This window comes from Dioszegia hungarica (assembly GCF_025882075.1).
Source record: "Dioszegia hungarica strain PDD-24b-2 chromosome Unknown MKK02contig_16, whole genome shotgun sequence".
In the NCBI taxonomy this organism is placed as follows: domain Eukaryota; kingdom Fungi; phylum Basidiomycota; class Tremellomycetes; order Tremellales; family Bulleribasidiaceae; genus Dioszegia; species Dioszegia hungarica.
In genome coordinates, this window is record NW_026515773.1 from 41,787 (window position 1) to 59,721 (window position 17,935).

At 55.9% G+C, this 17,935-nt stretch overlaps 8 protein-coding genes across 8 annotated transcripts; 5 read left to right on the forward strand and 3 right to left on the reverse strand.

Moving 5' to 3' along the window:
• Positions 1-507: 507 nt before the first annotated feature.
• Positions 508-3,535, forward strand: MKK02DRAFT_17187 (rab-GTPase-TBC domain-containing protein; the record flags this gene model as incomplete). Its single annotated transcript, XM_053085750.1, has 8 exons — positions 508-759; positions 1,214-1,343; positions 1,389-2,384; positions 2,446-2,517; positions 2,566-2,657; positions 2,704-2,803; positions 2,852-3,090; positions 3,140-3,535. Coding segments are annotated over 8 exons (2,277 nt in total), but the record flags the coding sequence as incomplete, so codon positions are not given.
• Positions 3,536-4,513: 978 nt separating this feature from the next.
• MKK02DRAFT_38105 (uncharacterized protein) lies at positions 4,514-5,372 on the forward strand (the record flags this gene model as incomplete). Its single annotated transcript, XM_053089930.1, has 2 exons — positions 4,514-5,277; positions 5,321-5,372. The coding sequence occupies 2 exons, from the start codon at positions 4,514-4,516 to the stop codon at positions 5,370-5,372; spliced, it is 816 nt and encodes a 271-aa protein (XP_052943228.1).
• Positions 5,373-5,828: 456 nt separating this feature from the next.
• MKK02DRAFT_38106 (putative receptor) lies at positions 5,829-8,304 on the reverse strand (the record flags this gene model as incomplete). Its single annotated transcript, XM_053089931.1, has 16 exons — positions 5,829-6,109; positions 6,157-6,265; positions 6,322-6,333; positions 6,391-6,518; positions 6,561-6,685; positions 6,729-6,807; positions 6,857-6,871; positions 6,930-6,947; positions 6,996-7,101; positions 7,148-7,456; positions 7,579-7,769; positions 7,812-7,874; positions 7,963-7,995; positions 8,049-8,059; positions 8,120-8,131; positions 8,183-8,304. 16 exons carry the CDS (start codon positions 8,302-8,304, stop codon positions 5,829-5,831), a joined length of 1,614 nt encoding a protein of 537 aa, XP_052943229.1.
• A 354-nt stretch (positions 8,305-8,658) lies between these two features.
• On the forward strand, positions 8,659-9,546 carry MKK02DRAFT_28291 (uncharacterized protein; the record flags this gene model as incomplete). The annotated part of the gene is made up of 4 exons (XM_053087525.1): positions 8,659-8,963; positions 9,012-9,323; positions 9,370-9,419; positions 9,470-9,546. The coding sequence occupies 4 exons, from the start codon at positions 8,659-8,661 to the stop codon at positions 9,544-9,546; spliced, it is 744 nt and encodes a 247-aa protein (XP_052943230.1).
• A 301-nt stretch (positions 9,547-9,847) lies between these two features.
• Positions 9,848-10,651, reverse strand: MKK02DRAFT_28292 (uncharacterized protein; the record flags this gene model as incomplete). The annotated part of the gene is made up of 3 exons (XM_053087526.1): positions 9,848-9,956; positions 10,004-10,366; positions 10,431-10,651. 3 exons carry the CDS (start codon positions 10,649-10,651, stop codon positions 9,848-9,850), a joined length of 693 nt encoding a protein of 230 aa, XP_052943231.1.
• A 328-nt stretch (positions 10,652-10,979) lies between these two features.
• On the reverse strand, positions 10,980-11,774 carry MKK02DRAFT_28293 (uncharacterized protein; the record flags this gene model as incomplete). Its single annotated transcript, XM_053087527.1, has 3 exons — positions 10,980-11,166; positions 11,213-11,545; positions 11,623-11,774. 3 exons carry the CDS (start codon positions 11,772-11,774, stop codon positions 10,980-10,982), a joined length of 672 nt encoding a protein of 223 aa, XP_052943232.1.
• Positions 11,775-12,466: 692 nt separating this feature from the next.
• MKK02DRAFT_38109 (putative cap binding protein) lies at positions 12,467-13,731 on the forward strand (the record flags this gene model as incomplete). Its single annotated transcript, XM_053089932.1, has 5 exons — positions 12,467-12,718; positions 12,865-12,949; positions 13,001-13,236; positions 13,286-13,407; positions 13,500-13,731. The coding sequence occupies 5 exons, from the start codon at positions 12,467-12,469 to the stop codon at positions 13,729-13,731; spliced, it is 927 nt and encodes a 308-aa protein (XP_052943233.1).
• Positions 13,732-14,185: 454 nt separating this feature from the next.
• On the forward strand, positions 14,186-17,868 carry MKK02DRAFT_38110 (nuclear elongation and deformation protein 1; the record flags this gene model as incomplete). Its single annotated transcript, XM_053089933.1, has 10 exons — positions 14,186-14,216; positions 14,260-14,327; positions 14,375-14,608; positions 14,641-15,900; positions 15,947-16,053; positions 16,105-16,489; positions 16,525-16,673; positions 16,720-16,959; positions 17,010-17,250; positions 17,302-17,868. 10 exons carry the CDS (start codon positions 14,186-14,188, stop codon positions 17,866-17,868), a joined length of 3,282 nt encoding a protein of 1,093 aa, XP_052943234.1.
• Between the last annotated feature and the right edge of the window lie 67 nt (positions 17,869-17,935).

Consider the following 17,935-nt stretch of genomic DNA (forward strand, 5'->3'; position numbering starts at 1 on the left):
TGATGTTGATGACGAGAAACAGAAGCGGTGCCCCGCAGCCACCACCTTCTCCACTCACAAGGGACTCCGGCTGACTTATCTTCCCTCCATGCACTGTATACACCTCAACACTGGGTACAGATAGTCAAATACGCGCCAGTAGACTCGGACTACGAACTATAGGCCTCTCGCGGGATAACTCTGGAGGAGGAAAAGGACTACATCAGTTCAGACGGCCAAATTTCCGGAAGGACCAAGTCTTCTATCGATGAAAAGAGCAATGCGATTCATGGAGACATTTGGATCAGACGGGGCAGCGGCAGGCGGCTCGCAGGCGGTATGTGTTTCATGACTCTGGGGCAATCGAAAAAGGTCGATTATCTGATGGCTTAGGCTGTTACCGCTGGGCCTACTCCGGACCTCGCCACTTTGAGGCTGGATTCGCCCAACTCCACAAACTCGCTTGGCACAGACTACCACCATGTCACCTCAGCGGACCTATCGTCTTCGTCATCTACCTCTGCTGGTTCGGGGAATGACAAGAAGGCTCGACTCTTGTATTGCAAAAGCCACGTCTCTATCCATCCGACCAGTCTATCCAAGGACAACATTAAGGGCTACTTGGGCGTAGTAGAGGTCGACGCTCCCGGCGCAAGCACGGTGGACAGCGAGGGGAACGTCTCGGGTGGGAGCACGGGCGGGAAGGAGTTGCTCGTGACCTGGGTGCCGGAGGAGGTGGTGCAGCGGATGGACGAGGGAGACCGGGCTGGGTATCAAAAGGTGGATAGCTGGACGAGTGCGGATAAGGCCGACCAAGAGGAGGACGGTAAGTCTTCGTGCTCTCAGATGGGCTTGGCTGATCCGACAGGATTCGTTTTCGTCTCCATCCCGCCACCCAAAGGCGAAAAGTACGCCTTCTCGGTGCCTGTTTCGCAGCTGTATAGTATCCTGGTATACTCAGTACGTCTTGCTTTCGTCAATTCCGCCACAAGGGCTGACTGTCTAGCCGAGCCTGTCTCACTGGTACGGATCGGCCACGTTCAACCTGTCCGGCGGTATCTCCCTTCCAACCCTCTATTTCCACGACGACGAATCCCCTCTGCTCGCTTCGACCCCTCCCATCGGTCAAACCCCCAAGCCTCGGTCACAATGGGGCTTTCCCCCCTTCCTATCTCTTCTTGGCACGCGGGCGAGTATGCTCCAGTCTCGTCTTGTCACCCCGCGGCAAAATCAGGGTGCGGCGCTCTGGCTCGTCAATCCGTCAAAGTCGGACCGTGAAGTCCACGAGGCCGGCTACGATGAGATACCGGTTGCGAAACCAGCAGCAGCAATACAGGCTGCTAGAGCTACCGCTGCCTCTACTGGTCCCCGACGGGGTTCTACACCAGCGGGTTCGGGCCTTTTTGGAGCCGCTTTCGCACCCAACTACCCTCCGGTCGCTCAGTTCCCATCATCGCCTATGTCGACTGCCTCCCCAAGGCAGACCCTCATGATGGGTTTAAGCAACCTCACCAACTTCACCCGGAAAGCCGCACAGGAGGTCCTCAACCACCCTCTGGCCCAGCCGGTTGTCCCACACCTACCGCCAGCCGTCCGCTCAATGGTCAATGTACACGGCGAGGGCGTCGGTCCCGGTCGCCGCAGTCCCGAAATCCGCGCTGGCAGCAAGGGCAAAAACAACGATGTTGCCTCGGAGTTTGAGAGCGCCCGGCTATACCTGGCCCGTTGGGCTCGAGTCGTCGCGGAGGAAGGCGAGCGGGCCAGAAAGCAGGAAGTAGCGAGGCGAGCCACCCTTGGCGGAGAGTCAGGGGAGGAGAGCCTCGCTGGATCTCTGGGCGTCTTTTCGCTGCTCAGTCCGGGGTCGAAGAAACCTGTTCCAGCGCCGACTCGAAAGCCGGATGAGCCGATCTCAGCGCGCGACTGGGACTCTTTCGCCGCGCAAGGGAGGGATGAGCTGTTCGTCCGCCGCGAGATTTTCAGGCGGGGCTTTGCGACAAGCGAAGAGCCCGAGGAGATGCGCGCAAGGAGAGAAGCATGGGAGGTGCTGCTCGATATCGTCAAGTGGGATGTGGGGGATCTGGGAGTGGGAGAAGCAGGAAAAGCGACGCGTAAAACTGAAAGAGAAAAGGCGAGGGGACGCAAGAGAGCCGAGTATGAGGACTTGAAGCGAAAATGGAGGACCGAGGTGGATGAGCGGAAAGGAGGTGGAGAGGCATGGAGGGAAGAGTGGCATCGGATCGACGTGGACTGTAGGCGGACAGACAGGAACCAGAAGATCTTTGCGGTACCTGCCGAAGCCAAGCAGTCTGGGAGCGAGGAGAAGGAGGGAGGAGGGGCGGGGTCGGGGTCGGTGGGATGGGATGGCAAGGGAGAGGAAGAAGAGGGCGGAAAGGCGGCACTGAATCGTGAGTTGCCGGCAGCTCGTCGAGTCTGTCAGAAACCTTCGGTAGCAGCTGACAGTCTCAGCTCACATCGCCGCTCTTCGCACCATCTTGATGACATATCATACCTATGCGCCGGAATTGGGATACGTTCAGGGTAGGTCTTCTTCCTGCTGCCTAGCGCGGATCCGTGCTGACCTGATAGGCATGTCGGATCTTCTCGCGCCGATTTATGTGGTATTCGAGGCGAATGAAGCGGACGCATTCTGGGGCTTAGTGGGGCTCATGGAGATGATGGTAAGCAGCTCTTGTACCAGCCTGCAGATCTGAGCTGATGAGGCAGGAAAGCAATTTCCTCCGGGATCAAAGCGGAATGAAGCGACAGCTCTCCACCCTCCAGAAGCTCATCGGCGTGATGGATCCGGAGCTTTACGATCACCTCAGTAAGCTTTGTTGGCTAGAGCTTTCATAAATTAACAGCTGACAATCAGACCGGACCGGCTCACTGAACCTCTTCTTCTGCTTCCGCTGGATCCTCATCTCCTTCAAGCGGGAGTTTGCCTTCCCGCAGGTCATCCGGCTCTGGGAGGTCATTTGGACCAACTACTATTCCGACCAATTCAACCTCTTTGTCGCGCTCGCAATCTTGCAGAGCCACCGGGATGTGCTCATCCGGTACTTGAAGGAGTTTGACGAGGTCTTGAAGTACGCAAACGATCTCAGCGGATCGGTAAGCTATCTGACTCCCGCCCAGCTTTCGCGACTGAGCTTACATATAGATTGACCTAGATACCACGCTCGCCCAAGCGGAAGTCCTGTTCCTCGTCTTCCGCGGCCTCGTTGAAGATCTCGACAAAGACCTCGAAATCACCTCACGCTCAGCAGGGACCAGCACCGATCCCAACATAGGTGTAGGGATCCGAAAGCGCCGAGGAAGCGGAATCAGTATTCGCTCAGACAAGGGAGATGAGGTGGTGAAGGGTGGGGATGTCGCGGAATTACGGGGACTCGTCAAGGGCTGGGGACAGGAAGTGAGGGCGGAGGAAGATATGGAGGTGGTTTTGAGCTTGTCGAGGAGGGGAAGCTCGGCGGGGCTGGCGAGTATGGGGAAGGGGGAGCCGAGTCCGAAGATGCGGGATCTGCCGAGGCAGGAGGTGTATATGATGCCGATGTGAGGCGGGTTCGATGGGTGACATGAGGTCATAGAGGATCGGAGCTGCTGCGTGGAGCGCGCATCGCACTATAATTCAGGTTGTCGGCTGTATCACCGTGATGATGTATCAGTACGGAGCTCATCTACTGATGCCGCCATCGACACCGCTCGCGACGTGCTGATGCTATTGACATGTCGACATCAAGAGAACTAGTGACTTCTTCCCGTCATGAGTCTAGTCTTACTGACCTATACGAGATCTCAAGTACTTGCTGACCAGTGAGTGTAGTGTCCGCACCACAGCCTCAGTGATCTGAGCGACGAGATCTCCACTTTGCTTGATCCAGAGGGCTGCCATACTCCGACCAAAAACGAGCCGAGCGTGACCACCAAGGACGCTTCCGGTCGGATCAGCGACGCGGCTCGCGAGCGCATCATACTGTACTTCATCACGGCGTCGCTGGCGGCGCGTCGGTACAATGACCCGACGGTGTGAAACAGCGACGGGCAAAGTGGCTCTAGGACTTGCCATCGGCCGCGGGTGAGCTCGTTTGTCTGGGTCAGAATCGATCAGTGGCGAGGGGAGTGATTATAGATGGCGTGATGTGAGAGACAATTCATCGTCTGACAAGTATAGTTCATACGTATTGAACGTACATTGTACCATTAATCGAGGCACACTCCTGCCTGTTGCGTCCAGAGAGCTCGCGCAAGGGCGTGCTCTGGACGTGCCCTGATATATCTCACAAAATACAAATCGCCACGAGCACCGCTTCACGTGCTGCAGCTGCTCAGTCCTTTGAGGCCTCACCCCTCGCAATCTAGCTCTACTGGTGTCTGAATTTAGCGCATCCTTTCAGGCGTCGAGCGCAGCGTCCTAGCGGCGGGCTTAATTAAAACGCCCAAGGAGGAGGGGTCTTTGGCTTCCTCGCGGCCCCGTCTCCTCTTGACTTTGTACTTCTCGCCACTCAACACCCTGCCCTACATACATTTCGGTACTATGGACGACATCGATTTGCGCGCCGTTGAGACGTACGACACCCGATCGCGCGCCGCTGATCAGCCGTACGACACCCAACCGCGCGCCGCTGAGCCGTACGATACCCGATCGCACGCCGCTGATTCGCAGCAGCTGCTGTCGGATCTCAACGCATCCCATTCCGCCATACCACCCGCCGCCGCCACGAAAAAGTTCCTGGATGATCTCCACAGCGCGCAGGCCGGTCTCGTCTCGTGGTCCCAAGTGACCGGGGACCGGGCCACTGATCAGGCGTGGAAGAATGCTTGCTACCACTTTCGCATCCCAGGGTCATTGGCGAACATCGGATTGGTTCTCGCTACCCTGAAGACCCTTATGGGGACGGGTGGCATGTCTGGATCTGACGACCAGCTGACCGCGACAAAGGAGGCAGTGGCTCAACTGATCAGCGTCATGAAGCTGGGGTCCTCTTCGCAGAAGACCGCCACCAATTTCTTGACGGACTGCCTCATGACCGCCGGTGTGAAGACGAGTGACATCGTGGCGTCTCTCTCCACCGAGATCAATCATCTTGGGGCGATCAGCGAGAAAGACAAGCAATCAGGCGTCATCGACAAGGGGACCGTCCTCCGCCTTGGAGCCCTGAAGAAACGAATCGCCGACCTGCTCAAGGAGAACACGGATGCAAGCGCGACCGGAAAGCTCACAGAGGAGGCTCGCCAAAGCATCGCCACGTACCTTGCCACGGCGCATCTCGCGGTGTGTCAATACCTCAAACCGATGGAGTGAAACACCGCTCGCATAGGGGAGCCTGGGAGATTTGATCAGGCCTCAGGCGAAGCTGCAGCTGGAGGATAATGTCGCGATGGTCGAACGTTGAGAGAGGAGTGGGATCGATGGTATCACTTCATACATGTGACCTGCACAGTACGATCGGATGTACAGAACACTGACCAAGAACTCGATCCAAACATACGTTGATCATAGACAGACAGAAGTCGAGCGCCAGCGCGTACTAACTTAATACAGGCTGGATACATCGCGAGACTCAGCCCGAGCAGATCAAAGACTACAAACCCTATCTAGCAGCCCCGCCCGATCGGGTCTCCCCGACGTCCGAAGATTCCTCCTCCATATCCTCCAGCCGAGCATCTCGAGAGACCAGCTCAAACCGCTCGGCCGCCTCCACATCTTCGGACCTCGCGCCCCTTTCCTTCCGAGCTGCTCTGCTAGATTTGGTCCGTCGTCTCTTTTTCCGCTTATGGCCGAGCCCTACCCATCAGGTTTTGATCCAGCCATCTTCCCGCTCGGCTCGGAACTACTTACTCGCAAGTTCCTATTGCTCCCCATCGACCGCATTATATTCCCCTCGAGCCCCTGTCCGCTTCTGCCCAAACACACCCGCTAACGAATCGCCCAACCTCGCAAAGATGCCCGAAGGGGCCCGTCGTCTGCCCGGCGACGGCGATGGCTTGCGCGCGATCGGCAGTGAGCTTTCCGAACCGGAGTCGTCGGCTTCGTCCCCATCATCGTCTCCGTCATCGTCATCCTCGATAGGCTCGTCCCCGAAGAGCTGGTCCATGTCTTCGAGAAGCACGCCTTTTGTCTCGGGGTACACTATAGTATGAGCTTTATCCACAAAGTCATGGATGAATGCAGCTCACAGAAGTAGACCGTGACGAATGATAGCGAGCAGAAGAAGGCGTGCATGGGATACAGCCGCCAGCCGATGAGGTCCTGGAAGACCGGTGTGGACACTCCTACCCAGTAGTTCTGGACATCAGCTCGATGGCATGCTTAGGTAGAGAACGAGAGGGAGAGAGGCTCACAAAGAGCCAGTTCTGGTAATGTCAGCTTATTCCTCGTTCGCTCGCCATAGCTTGGAAGAGGTAGCTTACTGTAGCCGTAGACAGCGAAACACCCTTCGCTCGGAACGGCAAAGGCATGATCTCAGGCGGGTAGAGCCAGGGAACAGGTCCCCAGCTCATCCCAAATGCGGCATTGTAGATGATCACGCAGATGACAACTGATGATCAGCACTAGTCAAGACCTCAGACGAGGGAGTTACCAGCATTGGGAGTATAAGCTTGATCAATGTAAATCCACCATCCAGTCAAGGTCAGTGCGATAGCCATGGCTACAGCTCCGGTGAGCAGGATAGGCCGTCGTCCGGCTCGGTCCATGAGGATCCACCTGATCATCAGCAACAGGCTAGATTCAGGTCGGGTGTACCCACGGAGGCAAGGAAGAGGCCATATAGAACAAGGAGTTGATACCCGTCATGAGGATAGCGTCTCGACCAATCCAGCCTGCCTCTAGTATCACATCAGCTCTGTTCCAATCCTATCAAATGGTGTGACTCACGCTCGAAGACTAAAGCTGGCAAAAGTCAGCTAAGCTTCCAGACTTCCGTAATTATTGAAGAGATGATACGTACGAGCATAGTATGAAATGACTATATCGTCAGCTTCGGACTAGGTGGTTCCATAATCAGATAGCTCACCATTGATCCCATTGAGCTGAGCAAACATCTGACTGCTCATCGCGATCAATACTCGTCCGCGGTATCGCCTCCACAATGCTCTGTAGGACCTATCGCCGACCGCTCGCTAGCAAGTCAGCCCCGACTGCGACCTTACATGAGGATAGACTTACATCAAGCAGGACAGCATCCCTGATCTCCTTGTACTCCTCCACCACCTTCTCATCATCCAGCTCCTTGCCCTGGAAGTCCGCGATGACCCCTAGCCCCTCGACCTCCTGGTCCGTATCGATAAGGTATCGCGGTGATTCGGGGGTGACGAAAGATCCAAAGAAGAGGATCGCGCCGCCGATACACTGTATGAATAGAGGTAGGCGCCATGAGAAGTCGTTCTTCAGGAACGAGCAGGCGTAGCCTATCCAGACGGATGAGGAGTAGCCGACGATGTTGCCCGTGAACTCGACGGATCCGAGGAGACCGCGCTGGTCATGAGCTTGAAGATCTAGCAGTAGAGTGGCGGACGTTGACTTGCATGACTAGCCGGTGAGATTTCTGACTGGGACAATCAGCTATGCGTCAGACCTCAATGAAGCGCTCGGCTGACCTGATATATTGGCACAACCATACTCAGAAAGCCAACGCCAAATCCACTGATGACTCGACCAATCACCATACTCGTCAACCCTCCACAGAAGGTCTGGAACGCGCCTCCAACAGTAAAGATCAGTGCGCCCATCCTCAGCGTCATTCGTCGACCTCGTGTGTCTGCAAAATGCGCCGCCAAGAGTGAGGTAACTGATCATCAGCACGGTTGGGTGTGATAGCTGGGTGACTGACTGAAAGCTCCTATTTCTAGGGAGGCGACCATATTTCCCACCGTTGCGGAGCTAGGCTGATTGACTAAGGATCAGTATATGATCAAGCTCTGGGTGGTAATCGAAAGCTCCGCTAAATCAAGGTTGATCTGTGACGGAGAGAATCAACTGACAGTATGCTTTGAAGTATGGTCCTGTGATCAGACCTGTGGGATCAGCTGGTGCACAAAAGTAGGAGGAATTTAGCTGCTAGACCTACCTGACATAACGCTGCAGAGTCAGTGACGGTAGCTTTGGCATCCCGCCTCATCAGTATTGAGCTTCACGCACCCTTGATCATATCTGAGCTAGGTCAGCTACAGCTCAGGTATGGGGTTAGAATCAGCTGCTCACCCGAATAGCCATACCCCAATACTGATGAATGCCGAGACACTATACAGCAGACTCCTCCCCTTGAGCTTCCTCGAGGTCTTGCCGTGAACATGAGGGACGGGGATGGATGGGGTGGTCGGCATCGCGACCTAGTTTTACAGAGGTGGCGGGCCGAAACGCGTCGATTTTTCCCGCAGATTCTCTGCGTCACCGTGTCTGCGGCTCTCTCTGCTTGCGTTGATGGCGAGGCTATACCTAGCCTTATGTATGTACCAGAATAAAGCAGCGAAAGATAAAGGAGAAAGGAGCTTTTGGACCGTCGACCGGCCCGAGCGGACCTGACCGAAATGACGCACGGATCTTGCATCGTCTCCGGCGATCGCCGCTTCAGCTCTCGATAGCCACCCAGAACAGCAAAGACTCCTTGCCTCTATATACGTTGCATCTATACCAGTATCTTATCTATATCTTCCCTTATCTCTATCGTACCCTGTACAATGGCCGACGCAGAACTCCAGACATACCGCGATCAGCTCGCTTTCGTCAACCTCTCGCTCGACGCAGACCCAGAGAACGATGATCTGCTCAGCTTGAAAACAGAGCTGCTTGAGATCATCGAGCTCACGGAGGCGGCTCTGGGTCCTTCGGCATCCGCAAAGCCAGCCACAAGTGCAGCGGCGGATGCTTCCAAGTCGAAAGGCAAAGGCAAAGAGGTGGCGGGCGGGTCGAACACAAATTGGCAGGATCAGGGGACGTATAAGGCGGGAATGGACTGTATGGCAAAGTACAAGGATGGAAAGATGTGAGTGACCCCTGTCGGTTTGGAGGAATAGTAAAGCTGACCTATCAGGTATCCCGCACGTATCAACGCAGTAATAGGCTCTCAAGATTCCCCATTATACACAATAACCTTTAAAGGCTACTCCACCTCCACAAACGTCCCCTTATCCTCGCTCCGCCCGCACGACCCCTCAGCGCCTATCCCGCAGCCTCAGAAACGCCCAGCCGAGGAGCTGACTGAGCGCGAGAAGGAACGGAAGAAGAAGAAGGGAGATAAGTGGGTCGCGAGCCAGGCGGCGCGGACGGAGGATATGAAGGAGAAGAAGAATGCGTGGGATAAGTTTGGGAAGAAGGCTGCCAAGAAGGGAATACATATTGCTGGGTGAGTCATGCTGACCTGTCCTCGTAGATGATAGCTGACGTATCAGGCTGCAAGGCAAGTCAGAGTTCCGGACGCCCGAATCGGCAAGTGGACGTGGTGAGTGAATAACACCTTGTGCTTAAGGGAGGCAGCAGCTGACACAGCAGTCGGAGTTGTCGGATCTGGCAAGCCTCCGACTCAGTACAACCGTATGGGGAAGCACAAGTTCGATCGGGAGGAGTAGGGCAAATATCATCGCGGTAGACCTTTCTCTGTGGCCCGCAGGATACGGTGTTCACCTTCACAGGCGATAAACGTAAACCTCAATCCCGATGGAGCGGCGACTTCAGTCCATCCCGTTCAATGTCATTCCGTAGTCTGTCCCTTTGTCACCTGTAGTGATCATTGCTGAAAGCTAGTTGTCAAGGCTGATACCATGGTCTGGTGAGTAGCGTGCGCCATCGTCTCACACATCTGACGCCTGCGCTGGCTGAATCTAATCGTTACATTGTTCGGCGCATCTCCGCCACCTTATCGCCCGTCGACTACTTCTTCTTTGGCTGCGCCTCCGCGACCTTGTCGCGGTACACATAGCGGTAAACGATGATCATGGCCAGCCAGAAAGCGGCGAAAAGCCCACCAACAATGCCCAAGCTGTTATCATTAGCCCATACCACACTAACTACTGACTAGCCACTCACGCCCAGCCTAGGCTCGAGGGCCAGAAGGTTCCCGTTGCATCTGCCGCCTTCCAGCTATCCTGGACCAAGGCGAGATTCGCTATACCGAGTGCTAGGACCATCCCACAGACAAGCAGGGTTATCCAGAACATGCCGCCCTTTTGCTGCGCGCTGGGAGTGATGGCCCTGAGCCCCCGCTTTGGATCTTGTTGACGTTGCACTGGCGTACCGTTGTAATAAAGGGTGAGCATATGGGTAATGTATATGATTATACACGCTCCGAGGACGCAGACCGCTGCTAGGTGAGCGACGAGCAGTTTGGGCAATCCGCGGATCGGTTGCGGCCAGGTCTCGGGCGTTGGGTAGTCGAATTGTCTCGAAGCACTGATCCGTCAGTTCGCCTCCCTTCAAGATACAAGATCCAAGACGGGATCGAGGTCACACTGACATGGCTTGCACCCCGTTGACTGTATATCCTTGCGTCCCGATATCGTACTCCACCGCGCCTATCGTGTACTTGAAGATCCCGCTCGTCAGCGGGATTATCGCCGCATACACGCCGAGTATGATGATCGGGAAGATGAGTATACCAAACGCCTTCCTTGTGATGTTTTTGTCGACCGAGGACGATGACGAGCTGCTACCGCCGCCGCCGCTGCCGCTGCCCATTTTGCTCACTTGGTTAAGGTAGCCTTGAAGAGCAGACTTTCAGGGGTCAGGGAGCTGCTGATGTATATTCAAGTCTATTGACGATACCAGAGCAGACTGTACAATGCTTGTCCCCTCGAGTGCAGCAAGATAACAGGAGTGCCAGGGGTGACAAGCGAAACACAGGAGTCAAGGCAGACAAAGGACGGTTGCCTCCTGGCACTGGGCAGTCTGTACCTGGGTCCAGATGATCAGTCATCGGGTGGGTACGATGGTCGCGTCGACGTCAACATGGGCTAAACGAATACCATAGCCGCTCTACAACGTCCAGATCTGCGCGTGCATGGACCTATGGTACATGTACAGAAAGCTTCACTCGATCTCCCTCGTACTCTACTTTGTCAGGCATGAACTCTGGCTCTTCCTCTGCTAATGACATCCTTTCCGCTCGCTTCACACGCCAACCACGCAGTACGACCACGACCCCCCATACGATCAGCCACATCAGAGTCAAATCTCCTCCAGCGTAGAGGATTCTGCTCGTGTCAGAGATCGATTCAAAATCGCAGCAGGACTACTCACGTGTAACCTGCGGGACCGAGCTCAAGCACGCCAGTATCCTCCAACGCCTCCCGTGTAGAGAGGAATACCCCCAGATCAGCAGCAAGTATGCCGCAAGTGAGCAGGACGGCGATAAGGGTGATCCAGCTGGTGAGTCCAGTAAATGAGTTGAAGTCCTTCCTGAAGGGGTCTCGTTTTGCCCGTCTACGTTCAACGAGAGTGATGGCGGTGAGGATGATTGAGTAAAGCAGAAGGGCGAGACCCAACACGAACTGAACTAGTAGCGGCGGTGGCAAGCTGTGCAGCTGCTTGGGCCAGGAGTCGGGAAGGTCAAACAGAAGGAGTTGTGCGTGACTGCAGGTCAGCTGCCCGCTCGACTGGAAGCTCTTTCAGGACGCATAGCTTCTGGAATAGACTGGCTAGACACTCACGGCGGTGCTGTGCCATTCGTTGAGTAGCCGGTACCTCCAATACTGATCACTTCCCCGTCGTTTCTGTATATGAAAGCACCCTGAGGGAGTGTAGACGGCACAATGAGGACAAGTGAGATCACAAAGGGAAGGATTAAGGAGATGAAGGACATCAGGGTCCAGCTGGAGGCGGCAATGAGCTCAAGTAAGGGGTGGCGGGCGGCAGCCGGTGCTCGTGGGGTGAACATGGCTGTCTTATACAAAGAGCTCTTATGGCAGGTCCAGACTGTTCTCCGGCCTCATAGTCAGGACTGTTGGGGATCTGCGAGATTGCTTTGTGGCATGCGGGGAGAAAGGAACCGTCGTACGTGAGCTAGCAAAGGGGAGAGAGGATGAGCTGGAGGCGATGTAGCTGCCCCGATGATCCTGTTTCTTGACCGAATTTTGCACAATCAGGAGACTTCAAGCTATCCTATCCTCCTAGATATGTAGGCCTCTAGAACAAGAGCAAAGCTGAGCGAGGCAGCTGCGCCACGCCCAAGCGCTCGATTTGCCACCCGACATAAATGGACGCACGGATCTACCCCACTGGCTTACGTACACACCCACCCAAACTGATTTGCGACAAAGGAGCGACCAGCCTCTCTCTGGAAAATTGGTTCACTCTATACTTCTCTGCTTTGTTCATCTATCATACATACAAAGAGCCATTCAGACATCGAGCTTCCACCAGACTATCGAACAGCAGTATCTTGATCATCTCAAGAAAGCATCACCGGACCTCGGGAACCTCTCATCAAACGGACCATCCAGATCCCCGGATACAACACCTCCCCTCTCAAATCCCCACACCAAGCCTAGCATCATGGGCATCACCGACCTCCCCGCAGCAGTCGCCACTGCCGTAGCCGACACGCTGGCTGGTGTATTGGGCGAAACGTCCATCAAGGACGACTCTGCCAATTCATCCCCCGCCACCTCGGAGCCGAAGGAGCTGGCCAAGTCGGAGAGCGAGCTGGAGGATGGAGAGATCAGAGATAGCGAGGACGGAGATGCCGAGGAGGACGATGGGAAGGTCAAGACTGTGTTTGATGATGCGAAGAAGTTCAATGTCAAGGTGAGTCTGAGGCTTGTGAGGGGACATGTGGACACTCTGTGTAGGGTGGATGAAGAAAGGCGAAGTTCTGAAGGGACACCGGGCGAGCAAGATGAGCGAGAGAAACGGAATCTGCAGCTCTGAAAGGTGCAACGCTGACTTTGTAGCACCCATTATATTCGACCTGGACGTTGTACTATGATGCACCACAGACCGGCAAGGTCAAGGCCCCGCCAACTCCGGCATCACATGGTAAGTCCAGCCTCTTTCAGCGGGGCAAGCAGAGCTCGCATTGACTTCTAGGCTTCCTCGAGGACATGCGCCAAGTCGTCGCCTTCAACTCGGTCGAGGAGTTCTGGGGCACCTACAACAACATCGTTCCCCCTTCCCAATTCCCCGCCAAGGCAAACTACTATCTCTTCAAGGATGGTATCCAGCCCGCGTGGGAGGACGACCAGAACAAGAATGGAGGTAAATGGGGGATCCAGGTAGCGAGGGAGAAGAGCAAGGGCGTTATTGACAAGATGTGGCTGTATACGGTGCGTTTCTTTGGCATCCAAGGATGGTGAACAGATGCTGACAGCGTAGATGCTTGCTGCTATCGGAGAGACATTCGAGACTCCCCTGCCTAGTGCTCCTGGAGAGAAGGCCGCTCCGCCAGTCCAAAGCGACCTTGTTACCGGTGTGCTGATCGCTGCTCGTGCAAACTTGTAAGTCCGAAAACCTCTGTCCTTCATCACATCTCGCTGCTCCCTTCGGTTACTCTTTGTCAATCTTTTCTCGACCTCGAGCTGACCCGCAGCTACCGGATAGCCATCTGGACCCGCGAAGCGCCCGATACCACCCTCCCCGAGACCGACGCCCTCATGGCCCGGATCATGCTCATCGGCCGTCACTTCAAGGTTTCGGTTCTCGGTTTCGGCCTCGGCGAGTCCGTCGGCGGTGGACAGGCCGGGTCGCTCACCAGCGAGGTCAACTTTGAGAGCCACACCGACTCGGAAGTCCGGGGGAACAAGAAGAAAATTGTCATCTAGGAGGGAATACCCCTTTGGGTGTCCGGATCTGGAAGTGAGGGTGCATGTGGAAGGAAGCCCATCTAGTAGAGGTGGATACGTAGTGCATAATCTTGTCTGTGTTGATAGGCTGGCCAGTGGGTGTATGCAGCCTTGCTTTGTATTGAGGCGTCGGGACCTCCTTCGGGAGCATTGGGGTGCAACACATGCAACGCCGCTTACTGCATGGTGATGACGTATAGATCTGAAGCCACCTCGGACGCTAGCCAGCCCCTCCAACTGACGACCAGCCTAGCTGTGCATTCTGTGTTTACCTTACTCTTCAGAGCCACATATCGTACATTACATTCAAGAGCTCCCTTACCCAGACACGTCCTTGTTGCGGCAGCTGCCAGTCCGTCCTCTCCCCTACAGCCCCTACCGCCTGTCGTTCTCTCCACACTGTCGTAGCGAACCCCTCGGCCATCCTTGCAACATGCAGTACTTGTCCAAGGCGTACAACTACTGTAAGCTCCGCCCGAAGCTCACCTCGTACTGCGCTCATCATAGACTCTGGCATCAATCCCGCAACACTCTCCGGCGCCATTGACGTGATTGTCGTCCGGCACGTTGACCAAGTGCGATTCCTCTCACAGCTCAGCGGCGAGACCGAGCTGACATGAAGGATGGCAATGAGACCCTCTCCTCCTCCCCCTTCCATGTCCGATTCGGCAAGCTCCAAGTCCTCCGAGCTGGGGAGAAACGAGTCACCCTTCGTCTGCCCAACAACCTCCCATCGCCACATGTCGCCCCATTCAGCATGAAGGTCGGAGAGACGGGCGAGGCGTTCTTCGTTTTCGAGACAGATGAGGATGTACCTGACGACTTGCTCACTAGTCCGGTCGTTGGCCCTACTGAGGTGAGTTGTGTGTCCGGCACAGCTGATTCCAGGGCGAAACGGAAGATGATGCAGGATCGTCGGGTACCAAGGTCGAGCACGATCACACGGACGCCCCATTATCGCCAGAAGAGGAGAAGGGGGGCTTGACTCTCCAGCCATTCGGGGATACCGAAAGGCAGGAGAAGCAAAAGCAGGACAAGCTCGACTCGGACGTCCTGGATCTCAATCACTCGGTGGAGACTTTGAAAGACAAGGTCATTGCGGGTTTACCAAATCGCGCCACCACCCCATCATCCCTACTCAGCAAACTCCCTTCTATCCCCTTTATCTCATCCCATACATCGGACAAGGACGAGTCGCCCGATGCGGAGTCGTCAAGCCAGGGAGCGTCACCAACGAAGGATCCCAAGCAGCGTCGACCGGCTACTCCGCAAGGCGCCAGCAGGACGACCGTGGTCCCCAACCCGATCGCAGCGAGCGAAGGAGAGGATACGGAGCTGCCGGCGGAGAACGTGAAGCTGTCGGATATGGAGCATGCTGATCTCCCGGCCGTGGAGCCGGGGACAGGAGATGGACCAGAGGTGCTGTACGGAAAGGGCGTCGTGCTGGATATGGCGGGATACCACAGCCGGTCGAAAGATGAGCTGGCGGGCACGTACGAGGGCGGAGAGCCGACTGGCAAACCCTCGTCGGTGTCTTCCACCCTGGTCGCTACGTTGACGGACGATTTGCGCTCATCCGCCAAAATCCTGGGCGATCGCACTCGTCCACCTATGCTCCACCATAGCGTTTCCGAGCCGCCAGCGTACGACGATGACAGCGACGAGGATGATGCTCTGGACGCCAAATCTGAACCAGATATCTCTGGTCTTTCCCTGCTCGACGATCGCTCAGTACGCGCCAAGTCTGAGCCGCCAGATACACCTCCGCCCCGGTCACCTACCTCGCATATCAGCACTCGCCCGCATTCCCCTCACCTCATCCGCACGCCCAACGGGACCGTCTTCCCATCTATGATGCCGCCTCCAGCGGTGCTGGATCTGGCGTGGGACTGGGGTGGAAGAGCAAAAGGCGGCTCGCAGATTGTCGCGCCGCGACAGCGGGAAGGCGAGGTCGGCTCCCCTCCATTATTACCGGAGCGGACGAGGAGCGAGAGCATGCCGATCACTCAGTCAAAGGCGGCGGGCAGGCTGAAGAATGTCGAGGAGAACCCATATCTCTTTGTGTTGGAGATGGCGTCGGGGCGAGCACATTCGTTCGAGTTGTCGTTGTGCGGGTCAGAAGGGTCTGGAGCGAAGGGGGATGCAGCGGTAAGCTCCATGACCATGAGTATTGGGGAAACAGCTGATAGGGTAGGATGATGAAGAGTCAGCCTTCTTGGCGAAGAGGGTCACATTCCAGCATTTCATCGAGGACCCTCAGATCGTAGATGATCCCGCACTGGTACTTCGGTACAGCTTACTGTGAGCTTTGTTCAAATTATCAACTGACAAGATTATCATGCTGAGTTATAGGTATCTATCATGGACTACCGGATACGACCTTCTACTCGCGCTGTCTATGTATCGCCGAGCCCTGACTCCGCCCGTTAGCGCAGCCCCAAATCCCCAGCCTCAGGCCGAAGCGGACGGAGCGGGCAAAACTCCCGTCGTATCATCAGGCTACGGCTGGTCGCGATGGTGGCGGAGAGGTCAGAGCGCTGTACCTGCATCGCAGCCTCCGCCAGCCCCGCCCCAGGCTGCCGAGTCCGCCGTCGACGCTGCATCAGCTTCACCTCCGGCCTCTACGGCTGTCTCCCCATCGTCGACCGCGGCGGCATCTCCCGAGGAAGCAGCTGCTGCGTCTGCGGAACCGGCCAAAATCTTTGCCAAGACCCTGCGTCTTTCATCGGATCAACTGGTATGTTCTTGCTTGTGGTGCTTGCTGACTTGCAGAAAACACTCAAACTGCATCCTGGGCCGAACACTGTCCAATTCTCGGTGACCTCGTCATATTCTGGAGAGGCGATGTGCTCGTCGAGAATCTTCCTATGGGAGAGCACGGACCAGATTGTCATTTCCGATATTGACGGAACGATCACCAAGTGCGTGTTGCCCGCTCTGCATCGGGCCAAGTTGCTGATAGTTCAGGTCTGATGCTCTTGGTCACTTGTACGCCGCAATAGGCCGTGACTGGACCCATCTCGGCATCGCCAAACTATACACCGACATCGCCAACAACGGCTACCGACTCCTCTACCTCACGTCCCGTGCCATTGGACAGGCGGACTCTACAAGGGAGTATCTCCGCAGTATCCATCAGGGGGAGTATAGGATGCCCGAGGGTCCGGTCATTATGAGCCCAGATCGCCTTATGGCTAGTCTCCATCGGTCAGTTGGCTCCACTGCGCATGGTCTAGAGACACAGCTGACATCTCTAGCGAGGTGATTATGCGCAAGCCGGAGCTCTTCAAGATGGCATGTCTGCGAGACATTCAGCGGCTATTTGGACCACAGGCGAAGGAGGCATTCTTTGCAGGCTTCGGGAACCGAATTACCGACGCTATGAGTTATCGGAGCGTCGGGATCGAGACGAGTAAGATCTACACTATCGATTCGACGGGAGTGGTCAAGACGGAGCTCCTCCAGTCTGCTGGACACAAGGGCAGCTATATCCTCTTGGTCAGTCATCATGACCCGATGCTTCTGGAAGCTCTCAGCTGACATCGGCAGAATGACCTTGTCAACGAGGTCTTCCCTCCCGTCTCCAAGAGCGTCAAGCCGGAATTCTCCGACTTCAACTTCTGGCGTGCCGATATCCCCGACATCCCACTTCCTGATCTTTCCCCGCCTTCCCCAGCGCTTTCTGCGCGGTCCGACTCGAGCATGAGCGTCCTCTCCAAGATCATCGGTCGGCGGGCGTCCAAACAGCCCATTCTCCCCACAAGCCACGATGCGAGCTCCCGGCCCAGCAGTCCTCTTATCGGACCATCGGTCACTAGCGACGACGAGGAGGAGTACTACAATGAGCCCACGCGACATCGGCGGCATAGCAGTATGCCCGGATCGTTTGAGGAGGAACCGGGGAGCCATTTCCCAAGCGATGTGTTTGGGCGATCGAGGGAGGAAGGGGACGATATTGAGGCGCAGCGAAGGGGACAGAGTGAGGGCGCGGACACGGGATCAGAAAATGGGGACGATGAGGGTGAAGGGGACCTCGGAGAGGATTATGACGACGACGATACGATCTTTGACGATGATATTCTGGCGGCGGGGGAGATGCGGAATGTACCTTTCTGAAGGGTGTTTGAGGGATCTCAGGGCTGGGATCATGAGGGTGTGCCCATATAAGTCTGATTTGTCGAGA